Below are 14,563 nucleotides of genomic sequence, written 5' to 3' on the forward strand. Positions count from 1 at the left end.
ATAAAATTATTGTTCCTGCACGGTGAACGGCATAAACTGAAAGAAAAAAAAAAAAACACCAGGATTGCCGATTTTTTAAAATTATGTCTCAGAAAACAATAAAAAGCGATCAAAATTTTTCTGTTACACCAATATATTAATAAAAGCTAGACATCATAGCGCAAAAATGACACCCCGACCAGCCCTATAGGTGGAAAAATAAAAAAATAAAAGCGCTATGGCTCTTAGAAGGCGGGTAGGAACATTGCATTAATGTGACCCAGACTTCCGTGCATCAATGTCTTGGTCTTGAAGGGGTTAATCATGTGATAATTGTATTGCCAGTGTCCTAACACACATGCCGATACCACTCAGGTGTACTACATTTATTATTTGCATTGGGGGGATATGTGGATTGTGTGTATTTCACTGCTTTTAGTTTTTTTTTTACATTTTCACTTTATTTTACAGTCACGCCTTGGGGACTTAACTGTCCGAAGACAGGCATAATACATTACATTGTGCCTGTCACAGGCATAGCAGCTTCTGTAGCAATAAAACCAGAGGCCTAAGGTTGTCATAACTACTGCTGAGACCATGCGATCGTTTTGCAGTGCCCCAATGGTGGATAAAAGGTAGAATTTCCCCTCTTCCCATCCCTATAGATGCTGTAATTGCACTGATTTCAGCTTCTATAGGGATTACTGCAAGGATCATGGTTCCAGCACCCATTTCATCCAAGGACGCAACTGTATGTCCATGAGCGGGAATGCACCACAAAAATGGATGTACAGTCACATCCCTGGTTCTTAGGGGTTACAGTCTTCTTCCATGTCTAAATGTAGCAAACTTTAGACTGCAAATAAATAGTACAAATAATTCTATAAAAGAAAAGGCATGCTCTACTACTTCATGTAGCCAAACGTATATGGTCATCAGCAACATTTAACGTATTGGCATCAGGCGTCAAATACTGAAGATAAAGCAGGTATAAAATAAGACGCCAGCAGTAATAAAAAAATTGTATTTACTTAGAAGCAATCAGAATGTCAACAAAACATTTGCAACTTTTTTTTTGTTTTTTTTTGCAATTACAGAGTGGTATTCAGATAAACAGAACAACAATTATGATGCTAAGACAACTGAAGATGAAATGATCTACATCCCCATATAACTAATCTGTGCGGTGCACAACATGAACCTGCTCAAATTTCCATGCCAATTTACAACCCCCGTCCTGTACCAGGCAAGGATAGTGGCCACTGAAAAACCACGAAAGAGGGGTAAATAAAAGAGTAAAAAAAAAAAAAAAAAAGACACAGGGAATTCTAAAGACACAGCTGGTAGTGTGTTAACTATACAAAAATAAAATAAAAAGGAAATAAAAGGACACTGTACAGATTAAAAACAAATCTTACACATTCATATATTGATTTGTTTTTGTCTTTAAAATGAGTGAGCTGTGTACAGGGGGGTTAAATGCTATATAGACAAAAAAATAAAACAAAAAACGCTCAGGGAGATGCTCATTCATCATCTTCCTCCTCTTCTTCTTCTTCCTCTTCCTCCTCCTCTTCTTCATCCTCGTCATCTTCATCATCGTCATCTGCTTTCTTGCTTTTTTCAGGCTTAGCAGGAGCCTTTTTGGCTGGTTCTGGTTTGCCTTTAGACCTATATGATGCCATATCCTAGTAAAAAAAAAAAAAGTGAAATAAAAGCATTTTATTTATCAAATTCCTAAACTGCAAATGTTAATCCTTTTATATTTTCAATTTAAAAAATTATAAATAAATTATAAGGATATAAAATTGTAAAAATATTATGAGGAGAACAGACTAACAACAAACATGTGGGTGGGTTCCTGCAAAAGGACTGTAATACCAACCAATTCTAAAGGTGGCCATACACATTCAATAGCTGTTGGCTGAATGTTTGTTCGGTCAACAGCAACCCTTGTCTACCCTATACATATGAACATTCAGCTAGGCTGAGGAAGTCAAGTTCTGGATGGGCAAAGCAAAAGGTAAATCACTGACTGACAGCTTTGGCGGCAACTCGTCCCCCTGAAAAAAAAGGGTTCTTGCAGTTGGAGAGTCAGGGGGCCTTCGTACATGTTAGATAGCCAGTCTTTACATTTGCTCAATTTAAAAGATTTCAGAAAGAAAATGTTGTCTGTTAACATTTTTTCACTCCTGTAGACTTGTAATATGGATGATGATTCTAAACAAAGTTTATGTCCATATTGTATTCGTGTCGATTTTGGTTTGTACATTTATATTAATGTGTTTCTCCGTGTATAATACAAAAGTAATCTCTAAGTAACTGAACTATTGGACTAAACAAGTTTTGTGGTTACACAGTGCCACCTTCTGCATAAAGACATGGTAAGCAATGCTATACATAAAATCACACTACTTCTAACTACATAATATTATAAAAAGTATTTCAAATAATCAGTAAAACAATTGCAGTGATTTAAACTCAGCAACTATTGTAAAAAATCTGATTATATTTGCAAAGTATTAAAGCCACAACTTTCGGTCACAGTCACCGAGCCCTAATCTAAAATTTAAAAGTTAGAAGGTAACATTACTACGAAAAATAAGTCACGTGAACTATTTAAAGAGACAGGATTTGACTCGTACCTTCTTATACTTCTCCTTCAGTTTGGCAGCTTTCTTTTCATAAGGCACCTTGTCTTCTGATGCAGTGTTATTCCACATCTCTCCTAGTTTCTTTGCGACATCTCCAATGGTCAGACCTGGGTGCTCTCCTTTGATTTTAGGACGGAACTCGGAGCAGAACAAGAAGAAAGCCGAACTGTATTAAAAAAAATAAAAAAAAGTGATGCTGATTTCCCTACTACACCCATTTATAGTAAAAATAAATTCACCATTAAAATCATTAACTCACGGTGGTCTCTTTGGTGCATTTGGGTCCTTAAACTTCTTTTTTGTTTCTCCTTTGGGTGGTATATAAGTTTTCATTTCACTTTCATAACGGACCTTGTCTGCTTTCGCCATATCTTCGAATTTTCCTTTCTCTTTAGCAGACATGGTCTATGGAGAAGAAACCAAATTTAACATACAAAATGATCACCACTAAGTACTCTATTCAAAAAATGGTCTGTGATAAAGACCTCAGAACTTAAATAAAAACCTCCTGACTGTAGGTCAGTGTAATGATAGACAGCAGCAGGGCGGTAACCTCCTAGCTCTCCCTTTTATACCATCTTTACACATTGTGACAAGAATGGCCTCATTCAGTTCATGCAACCAACACAAGAAAGAGCTGCTGTGGTTATAGAGCTGTCTGTAAGAGGCAATATAAAGATCTATGTGACAATGACTTGTACTATGCAATAAGAATGAGGCTTGCACATTCATTTTTATGAATTTAAGCATAAATTTGCACTTTAAGTAGAATAAGAAGAAAGCAAGGTTGCCCAGATTCCTCAAATCATCATAAATATTTTACCTTCCACCTTTCTGAGCACTTCTTGGAGAATTCTGCAAAGTTTACAGACGCATCAGGATGCTTCTTCTTGTGCTCTTCTCTGCACGTCTGCACAAAGTAAGCATAGGAGGACATTTTGCCTCTGGGCTTCTTGGGATCACCTTTCCCCATTTTATTAAAGTTCTGTAAGAGAAGAAATGTAGAGATTCATTAACTACTAGGTAAGCTACAAGGAAATTATTCTTCAGTCTATGGGTTTGTGCACACAAGTGGATTTAAAGGGGTATTACTCTCAGTTCATTATGTATAGGGAACTGCAAACTGATCGGTTGGCATCTGACTGCTGCTGCTACTGATCCCAGGAACGGGGACACAATCACCACCAGAATGCATGGAGTGCAGGTGAGGTGAAGGCAAAACCTTTATGTTTTGCCTTTTTTCCTGTTTTGGAAACAAGAATCAGGCCTCAGCAAATGAAACTACAGGGTTGTTACAATTATTGGAATAAAATGATCTGAATTTGTATTGTTTTAACTGGCATTTAAATGCAAAAATGCTTTCTTTTACACAAGAAACACATTTATTAAATCTCATTTTGTGAAGGACCCTCTGGCTGGGTGTAATGAGATACTCATTCAGGCACAGAATGAACAGGTTCCTTGCAATGTTCAGTCAGTCACAAAGGATTGTGAACCCAGGCTAAGAAAAGTTTTTTATTCTCTAGTAGAAAAGTTCTGCTTTTTTTTTAGTATCAATTTGAGGTATAGATGGGTGTGTGTGATAAAGGTGAAACATACGCTTCTGGTGGCTACATACGACCAGGATTAGTTGTGTTACCTCTGGATGTAAACCAGAATATTCTCATTCACTGACTGTCAACAGAGATATGAGGAATTGAGAAATCCTCTACCTGGGAGACTGGCTCTGGGAGACAAATGATAGCTTCAGACGGTACAGATGTTTCCTTCAAGCAAATAATACTTGCTTGAGTAAATGTATAAAAATGTGATACATCACACGCAACCCCTTACACCCCATGTTTGCTTCCCACCATCTATATAATATAGCAAGTGACACTTTTTCTTGCATATCAAAAAATAACCTCAAAATAGGGTAAAGGTACAATTGTTCAGCGGGACAAGCGAGCTGCGTGTTCTGAATGGAAAGTGTTTACAATAGTTCAAATGTTACTCATCCCTCACTACATCCTGTGATGGAGCACATGCCGTGCTAGCAGCTTCTATGCGGTAAGGTGATGTGCTATAAACTTATTACTATAGAGCAGTGCTTCTCAAACAGTGAGGCGCCCCCTAGTTGTTTGTGAGGCTCAGCTGGGGAGGGAGTTTCACAGTCCTTTCCCTGACTGCAACAATCTTTGGTTTAGGGACACTACTGACTTATTTTGTACTTATTTAGTGGTATACAGAGATTAGGAGACACAGGAAGGGTAGACTGAGCAATAGTTTTTTATATTTGCCTGGACTTCCACCACAGATGGTGAGGCCCCAGCATCCTCTTAGGTTAGTCTGGTGAGGCCCAGGCATCATTTTATCTGTTGGGTGAGGCTCCATTAGAAAAAGTTTGAGAAGCACTGCTATAGAGGTTATGGCATTACTTTTCTAAACATCCAATACAATCGCCAACTCAGCGGGGTATGCTGGACCCTCTTATTCTACATAATCAATAAAACAGCCTGCTGGATAAACCCTCTACAGTGCTAAGCTTAGAGATACACATGACACTTTACATAAGTGTAACCCAACTTTTAAGGCTCATGTATATGTGGATGGAACCTGTATAGGAACATACTGGAAGGCTATGGGTCATAGGCACTCCTTTTACTATTAACTGGTACATGGAATATGGCAAAATGTTATATATATATATATATATATATATATATATATATCCCCACTGAAGTAAAAGCTGCAGCTGTGAGCTATTTTTACTGACTTAAAGTAGCCATTCACACGCAATAGCTGTCCGCCAAATGTTCGTTCAGCCATTGGCCATTCTCCCGATCCCTCTTACACATGAATGTTCAGCTTGGCCAAGTGGTTACATAATAGAGGTAGAAGGTAGAAGTAAGTCGCTGCCAGACTGCTTTAGTGAAAACTTCTCTCTCGGAGAATAGGAACAGGCGGCTGACAGCCAACATGCCCGATCCTTCTCCTCTCTGACGGCAGGGGTGGCAGACTCCCATAGACATTAAATAGCTGCCAGCTACTGCCCAAACTGGTGGGTTCAGCTGAAGTATATGGGGGCCTTTATAAGAAAAGGTATGCCTTGGGCTCTAAAAATGCTATGACAAACCTTGTTCCCCATTCCTGCTATTCAGTGTCTGTGCCAACACGGCTCATCCCTATCAAATGTATGAAAGCAAACTGGGCAATATTGGCGCAGATAATGAGGTAAAACCCCATAGACAGAGGAGGTGTTATAGTAGTAAATAGGCCCTTAAAGGGTAAAAGTCATGTAACAACATGACTTATTTACCCCTTTGGCTGCTAAAAAACATGATCACAATCCTCTGTAACGCTCTACTATACTGCACAAATAATGGAGCTGGAGTACTGCAGAGCTTGGGCAATCCTCCTGTTTATTTAAATGGACACTTAAAAAAAAAATATATATATATGACACTAACCCTCACCATACAAGCTGCTGACTAACACGAGCAAAATTTTTTACACGATAATTACTCAGAGGTTTTCCGGGACTTTATTATTGATCAATATTCCGGCTCCTTCGTCAATTGATTGATGGATCAGCGCTGCAGCCTTTTTATTGTTTACCAGGCATTGATACATGTGATGGCGTAGCCTAGTGCTGCAGCTCTCTGCGGAGTAGATGAAGCAGATGCAAATGCAATACCAGGTGCAGCCACTACATCAGGTACGGCGCTGTGTCTGGCGTGTCATCTGGTCAGTTCCCCACCACCACTCCAATACTGATCACCTAAAGATAGTGCATCATTAATAACGTCCCTGAAAACAACCGTCAGCCGCTAAGAGCAGATCAAAGATGGCTGGAAGCCCTCAATTTAAAGATGTGTGCAGGTTCCAGAGATGGGACTAGAGCCTGCTAGACCTTTGTCATAACCTGTGAACAGGGCCGGGACAAAGAGTAGGCAGGGGTAGGCGATGGCCTAGGGCGCCAAACGTCAGGGGGCGCCATCTGGATGGGTAAGTAATTTATTTACCCATCCATCCTACCCCCCCCCCCCCCCGCTCGCCCCCTGCCTGTCTGCCGCCCGCCCTGCACTGTAACTGTTACATACAGCAGCAGGAATAGAGTGTCCAGGAGGTGTAAAGGACCTTTGATGACATCATGCCCATGTGACCAGTGTGGGAGGAGCTATCTTCCTTTGCTAGGCTCTATGAGGCAGCTAGTTTCTAGGCTGTTTATGAGGCAGTGAGGGCAGTGTATAAGATCAGCAGGAGGTAAGCCAAACTGAGGGCACTGGTCAGCAGGGGGAGGGGTGGGGGGGGGGGTGCATAGATATGAGATGTTCTGCAGGGGTGTGTGTGTGTGTGCATAGATATGAGATGTTCTGCAGGGGGTGTGTGCATAGATATGAGATGTTCTGCAGGGGTGTGTGCATAGATATGAGATGTTCTGCAGGGGTGTGTGTGCATAGATATGAGATGTTCTGCAGGGGTGTGTGGGTGCATAAATATGAGATGTTCTGCAGGGGTGTGTGTGTGCATAGATATGAGATGTTCTGCAGGGGTGTGTGGGTGCGAGATATGAGATGTTCTGCAGGGGTGTGTGTGTGTGTGCATAGATATGAGATGTTCTGCAGGGGTGTGTGTGTGTGTGTGCATAGATATGAGATTTTCTGCAGGGGTGTGTGTGTGTGTGTGCATAGATATGAGATGTTCTGCAGGGGGGGGGTGCATAGATATGAGATGTTCTGCAGGGGTGTGGGTGCATAAATATGAGATGTTCTGCAGGGGTGTGTGTGTGCATAGATATGAGATGTTCTGCAGGGGTGTGTGGGTGCGAGATATGAGATGTTCTGCAGGGGTGTGTGTGTGTGTGCATAGATATGAGATGTTCTGCAGGGGGGGGGTGCATAGATATGAGATGTTCTGCAGGGGTGTGGGTGCATAAATATGAGATGTTCTGCAGGGGTGTGGGTGCATAAATATGAGATGTTCTGCAGGGGTGTGTGGGTGCATAAATATGAGATGTTCTGCAGGGGTGTGTGGGTGCGAGATATGAGATGTTCTGCAGGTAAGGGGTGTGTGGGTGCATAGATATGAGATGTTTTGTAGGGGTGTGTGGGTGTATAGATATGAGATGTTCTGCAGGGGTGTGTGGGTGCATAGATATGAGATGTTCTGCAGGGGTGTGTGGGTGCGAGATATGAGATGTTCTGCAGGTAAGGGTTGTGTGGGTGCATAGATATGAGATGTTCTGCAGGTCAGGGGTGTGTGGGTGCATAGATATGAGATGTTCTGCAGGTCAGGGGTGTGTGGGTGCATAGATATGAGATGTTCTGCAGGTCAGGGGTGTGTGGGTGCATAGATATGAAATGTTCTGCAGGTCAGGGGTGTGTGGGTGCATAGATATGAGATGTTCTGCAGGGTCAGGGGTGTGTTGGTGCACTGTTATGTGATGCTCTGCAGGGTCAGGGGTGTGTGGGTGCACTGTTATGTGATGCTCTGCAGGGTCAGGGGTGTGTTGGTGCACTGTTATGTGATGCTCTGCAGGGTCAGGGGTGTGTGGGTGCACTGTTATGTGATGCTCTGCAGGGTCAGGGGTGTGTTGGTGCACTGTTATGTGATGCTCTGCAGGGTCAGGGGTGTGTGGGTGCACTGTTATGTGATGCTCTGCAGGGTCAGGGGTGTGTGGGTGCACTGTTATGTGATGCTCTGCAGGGTCAGGGGTGTGTTGGTGCACTGTTATGTGATGCTCTGCAGGGTCAGGGGTGTGTGGGTGCACTGTTATGTGATGCTCTGCAGGGTCAGGGGTGTGTTGGTGCACTGTTATGTGATGCTCTGCAGGGTCAGGGGTGTGTGGGTGCACTGTTATGTGATGCTCTGCAGGGTCAGGGGTGTGTTGGTGCACTGTTATGCGATGGGGAGAGCGGCCTCTTGTGACCACAGGTAACTCTGCCACAAGAGTGCAGTGAAGAGAGGACGCATGTGGCAAGTGAGTTTTTTTTTTTTTTTTTTTTGTTTTGGAGAATTACTGTTATATGGGAAGGGTTAGGGAGCACACAGGGGTCTATATATAACTGGAAGAGCACACAGGGGTCTATATATAACTGGAGGAGCACACAGGGGGTCTATATATATAACTGGGGGAGCACACGGGGTCTATATACTTCTGGGAGAGCACACAGGGGTTCAATATACTTCTGGGAGAGCACACAGGGGGTCTATATACTTATGGGGGAGCACACAGGGGGTCTATATACTTATGGGGGAGCACTCAGGGGGTCTATATATTTCTGGGGGCAGCACACAGCAGTCTATACTATATTGGGGCTGCACAGAGGGGCTTTACTACAATACTGGGGCACAGGGACACCTTAAAACTATGGGCGCACAGAGGAGTGTAACTACTATATAGGAGTACAGAGGGGGCTAACTACTGTATGTGTTGGAGCCTAAAATGTTTCTCTGACAGATTCTGGAAAGAGGATTCACAGCCAGGAGAAGACTTCTAGGTGGCCCACGCTGGATGGAGGGAAAAAGAAAATGTGACAGACCAGAGAAGATGCCCCCGGTGAGTGACTGGATGTAACTGCACTCTGTTATAGGGTTGTAGTGTTAGGGGTCATGGTGTGGTGGTATTATGTAATGGTATCATTGGTGATATCTTTCTGTGTTGTTTAGTGCAGTTTTTATGTAATATGTAATCACTGTATGGTGGAAATAGTGTTATAAGGTAACTACTGTATGTATTGGGGCTTTTAATACAGTGTGGGGGTACATTCAGGGTATTATACTGTGCGGGGAGCACCAATTCTAATGGGGGGGGGGGGGCGCCATTTGCCTTCTCTGCCTAGGGCACCAAAACTCCTTGTCCCGGCCCTGCCTGTGAATATGCTTTACCTGATGGGAATACACCTATAGGCTATGCCACACATAGTATTTCTGTCAGTCTTTTTTCAGCCTAAGGGAATGTGCACACTTTGAAAAAAAAAAAACACAAAACGACGGAAAATCCGTCACGGAATTCACCGCTTGCAGACTGCGGCAGGCGTGCACGTCTCCGCCCGTGTCTTAGACTCCATTAAATGCACAGGCGGATTACATCATCCGTCCAAAGAATGAACCTGGCGGATTCCACTGTGGATTTTCCAAAGTTTGCACATACCCTTAGGGTCTATTTACACAGAAAGATTATTTGACAGATTATCTGCCAAAGATTTGAAGCCAAAGCCAGAAACAGACTATAAACAGAGATCAGGTCATAAAGGAAAGACTGAGATATCTCCTCTTTTCTAATCCATTCCTGGCTTTGGCTTTGAATCTTTGGCAGATAATCTGTCTGTGTAAATGGAACCTAAGGCTGAAAAAAAGAGTGACAGAAATACTGCGTGTGGCTTTTTGGCTTGGTATAGGACTATAGTGCTGTACTCTCTATTCAGCAGTCCCATAGTAAGTGAATGAAGCAGTGCCTGAGCATGCATTAGGGTCTGACAACAACAGAGGTCCCTTATCCACAGCAGCATCCATACTCAGGCAGCGCTCCATTCACGCTCTATGGGAGTACAGCAAAAAGTCCGACTGAAGGTGAGGGAATCAATTCCTTTTGACAGGGTTGTCTGGGGACTATTTTTCGTAAACAAATGTCCCAGGGTGCTGTCCAAATAAAATGTCTGCAGGGTTATCGGTTTAATGGAAGCAGTAAAAAGTGGAGGAGACTATGTTTTGTCATAGCAGTAGCGGATCAGGGCAGGTGAATATGGGTAATTATATGGGTTCTGGGGATTTTCTTTTTTTTTTTTTTTTTTTTTTTAAAGTTTGTCCTCACTTTAAGGCTGTGTTCACACTATGTAAAATCAATGGCTGTATTTCTAACAAGGGCCATTGTTGTGCAACCAACGGCCATTGCTTCACAAATAACAGCCGTTGATATGAAATACGGCCATTGTTTATACATTGTGTGAACATAGCCTAAAGGATGTCACTGCTCCTCTCCTCCTATCTGACTAAATTGTAAAATCTCCTTTAGGACAATAGGCCAGGACTACACTTCAGACACGACTCGAAAAACAGCAGCGTCACACTGCGACACTGCATGTAAGGCTGGGTACACACTACGTTTTTGCAATGCATTTTTCTTATCGGTTTTTTTTTGCAAAAAACATGCATTTGTGTGCATCCGTTTTTCCATTGACATCCATTATAAAAAGAAAACGGCTCAAAACGGATCCGTTTTTTTAACGTACACAAAAACGTAGTCAACCTTATTTTTGAGTCCGATAAAAAAAAAAAACGGATCAGTTTTTTTTATAATGGAAGCCAATGGAAAAACGGATGCACGCAAATGCATCAGTTTTTTGCAAAAAATGGATTGCAAAAACGTAGTATAAACCAAGACTTAGGCTAAAGCTGCACTGCGACTTCGGTAGATCACACGTAATATTAGTGAATGGCATCTCATTACAACCTGCAACACAGCACACGTCACCAAAAAAAAAAAAATCCTTGATGGATTTGCGGTTGCGGCCACTATTTACCACGGATTTGCGGTTGCGGCCACTATTTACCACGGATTTGCGGTTGCGGCCACTATTTACCACGGATTTGCGGTTGCGGCCACTATTTACCACGGATTTGCGGTTGCGGCCACTATTTACCACGTATTTGCGGTTGCGGCCACTATTTACCGTGGATTTGCGGTTGCGGCCACTATTTACCACTGTGTATGCCGTGTGCGCCTCGCTCGCTCCTTCTCTACTATTTGGCTTTTGTTAGCAGCCGAATCGCAACTGCAATAAAGTGACGCAGCAGCGAGTCACAAAGTAACATTTCGGTCGTGCCACTTGGACGATACCTGCACTTCTACAACTTTGTTAGTTGGGATTTTTTTTTTCTAATCACAGAAATGTTGCAAGCAAAAGGGATATTATTTATTTTTTTTGCGTCCGTCACGATGCATTACGTTGCAATGCATTAACGGCCACCCACGCTATCTAAGTGTGTTCACATTGCGATATGGAAAAACTGTGAGTCGGAAATTTTTTTTGGGATGGATTGTTAGTCGCAGGTCACACCTAACTTTGCCACCATCAATGCAAGGAGACTGCGACTTCTCTGAGACTTTCTGTCATAAAGTGCCATTGCCTGACTCAGGTCTACTTGTTTCCCCCCTCTTCCAGGTGCCGTCATTCTTATCGATGAAAGAAAGTCCCCTTTAAATGTCTCCCTCCGCCCTCCGTGACAGGAGGCGGCCGGTTTGTGTCACGCCGGTGCCGGGCTGTTCCGTTGCAGTGTGTCAGCGCAGACTGGGTTACACTGCGGGGCTGTGCTGTGCTGTGTGTGGTGACAGGGCCGCGGGCACGCGCGCCGAGCTCCTCGCGCCGCTGACGACGCGCTCGTGGCCGCGCTCGCCCTCTCTCCCTATTGTTGTCGTGCCCGCGCCCTCCTCGCGCTATTACAACCACCATGTTAGAGAGTGCGGCTCGCAACCGCCATCTCATAGAGAACCAGCAGCAGACACGGGGCTGCCCTCTCTGCCCGGGCAGGGGCCAGTACACCTCCCCCTATATATCTCCACCGCTACTCGGGTGTCGGGTCGGTCACCGCTGACAGCCGCCACCCTGTCGCCCGGCTCGCACCCTCTTCTCTTGTTTTCTCCCATAGTCAGCCATGTTACGGCACATCCTGAGGTAATTTAGCGATCTTCTGCCAATACGCCCGCCAACACCCGGGTGTGAGTGCCCCCCCCGAGCACTCCCGAGACCCTCAAGTACCCATCAACACCCGTTCCCACCCTGCGTTATTACACAACGAGCGTTATTAAAAGTTCACCTCACACTTTCAGCAGTATATAATAAAATCGCCCCCCGGGTTCCCGTCACTCAGCCCCCCAAAAAAATTCTCCCGTTTTATCCCCCTCTTATGTTTATAACGTTAATCCCACCTCAACCCGGGCCGGGATTATTTGTCATCTTTAGGCGGATTAATACGGGCCACGGGTGGAGGTGATTTGACGTCCAATTCTCGTCCACTATACTTACCTTCCATAGACATTGCCAGTCACTGTGTCAGTTAGGTGCCGTGCTGTGTATACTCACCCAATGCTGTGTCTATGGAGCTCAATGTACTGCAATGGCTGTGTGAGAGAAAGCGGGATCGATACGCAGCCTCTTCACACTCTTCCCAATCTGTAACATTACTCTCAGCCCAGGCGGACGCTGATTGGCCGCCGCCAACTCGTCCCTCCTTCCCATTGGTCGTCTCGCCTCCATTGTCCTGACCAGCGGCCGACGGTGATTGGTCAGGATTTAGGCGACGTCACCCGAGAGCAAAACAGCGCGCAAATACGAATTGTCCTCAGTGTGTGTGAGACGCTCAAGCGGGATGCAGCTGTAAGGCTGAGTTATAGTGTTTGCAATGCAAGCCCATAGAACCCGGTGTAGTCAACGACGGAGCGGGGGCTTCTCTACAATACGGGGCTATGCCGTGCTATGTGGCGGACTGCTGGCTGCCCTGCAGCCCCTGCGGACACCCTCACCACCTCCACACCCCACAGCCACCTACAACCCAAACATTTTACTCCGTTGTCCCTTCTATTTTAATACGGCTGTCGTGAACGCGCACAATGCTAGGACTAGGCAGGGTCCGTGTTATGGGGCATTTTTATTGTCAGATTTGGTAAGTTATCGTGTTGTATCCCGGCAGCAGCAGGATTACAGCCGGTGAGTCGTGTGCAAGAAATAGGATCTACATGTTACCTGCTGCTGGAGAACTACAAGTACCAACACACCCTGCAATACTGAGGCTGCGCGGGGCTGCTGGGACTTGTAGTCCTACACGTGTAAGGTGCCGATCTCCTCCCTATACGTGGTATATGGCATCCATCATTGCACTGCATGGTATATACGGCTGATACTACTGTATACTCCATTGCATCCCAGATTACACTGTACAGTTATATATATCACATTACTGGATGTATATATTACACTGTACAGTTATATATATCACATTACTGGATGTATATATTACACTGTACTGTTATATATATCACACATTACTGGACGTATATATCACATTACTGGATGTATATATTACACTGTACTGTTATATATATCACACATTACTGGACGTATATATCACATTACTGGATGTATATATTACACTGTACAGGTATATATATCACACATTACTGGATGTATATATTACATTACACTGTACAGTTATATATATCACACATTACTGGACGTATATATCACATTACTGGATGTATATATTACACTGTACAGGTATATATATCACACATTACTGGACGTATATATTACATTACACTGTACAGTTATATATGATATTACACATTACTGGACGTATATATCACATTACACTGTACAGTTATATATATATATTACATTACACTGTACAGTTATACATGATATCACACATTACTGGACATATATATCACATTACACTGTACTGTTACATATATATCATACATTACTGAACATATATATCACATTACACTACAGCTATATATATCACACATTACTGGATGTATATATTACACTGTACAGTTATATATATATCACACATTACTGGATGTATATATTACACTGTACAGTTATATATATATCACACATTACTGGACGTATATATCACATTACACTGTACAGTTATATATGATATTACACATTACTGGACGTATATATCACATTACACTGTACAGTTATATATGATATCACCGTTACACTGTCCACTTATATATGATATCACCGTTACACTGTCCACTTATATATGATATCACCGTTACACTGTCCACTTATATATGATTATGCAAAAGAACACTGCAGAGACACCATCACATGTCTCGACGTCAGTGAACTAGCCAGACCTTCCCTCCGGGAAGGAACAACCAAGCCAAAGCATTCTCCAGTCAAGGAAACCACCTCAGCAAGGTATCCATCCAC

The 14,563-nt window shown here is 43.4% G+C and overlaps 1 protein-coding gene across 3 annotated transcripts; it reads right to left on the reverse strand.

The window, feature by feature from the left end:
* Positions 1–989: 989 nt before the first annotated feature.
* On the reverse strand, positions 990–12,806 carry HMGB1 (high mobility group box 1). 3 transcript variants are annotated; one of them, XM_069969881.1, is made up of 5 exons: positions 12,698–12,806; positions 3,457–3,618; positions 2,893–3,038; positions 2,625–2,799; positions 990–1,667 (listed from the first exon to the last, which is right to left on the reverse strand). In XM_069969881.1, exons 2-5 carry the CDS (start codon positions 3,604–3,606, stop codon positions 1,506–1,508), a joined length of 633 nt encoding a protein of 210 aa, XP_069825982.1. In that variant the 5' UTR covers positions 3,607–3,618; positions 12,698–12,806; the 3' UTR covers positions 990–1,505. The 3 variants fall into 3 exon arrangements, with proteins under 3 accessions (XP_069825982.1, XP_069825983.1, XP_069825984.1); XM_069969882.1 differs by having other exon boundaries at positions 12,641–12,748; XM_069969883.1 differs by lacking the exon at positions 12,698–12,806 and adding an exon at positions 12,544–12,565.
* Positions 12,807–14,563: the final 1,757 nt, after the last annotated feature.

This window comes from Dendropsophus ebraccatus, chromosome 5 (assembly GCF_027789765.1).
Source record: "Dendropsophus ebraccatus isolate aDenEbr1 chromosome 5, aDenEbr1.pat, whole genome shotgun sequence".
Classification (NCBI taxonomy): domain Eukaryota; kingdom Metazoa; phylum Chordata; class Amphibia; order Anura; family Hylidae; genus Dendropsophus; species Dendropsophus ebraccatus.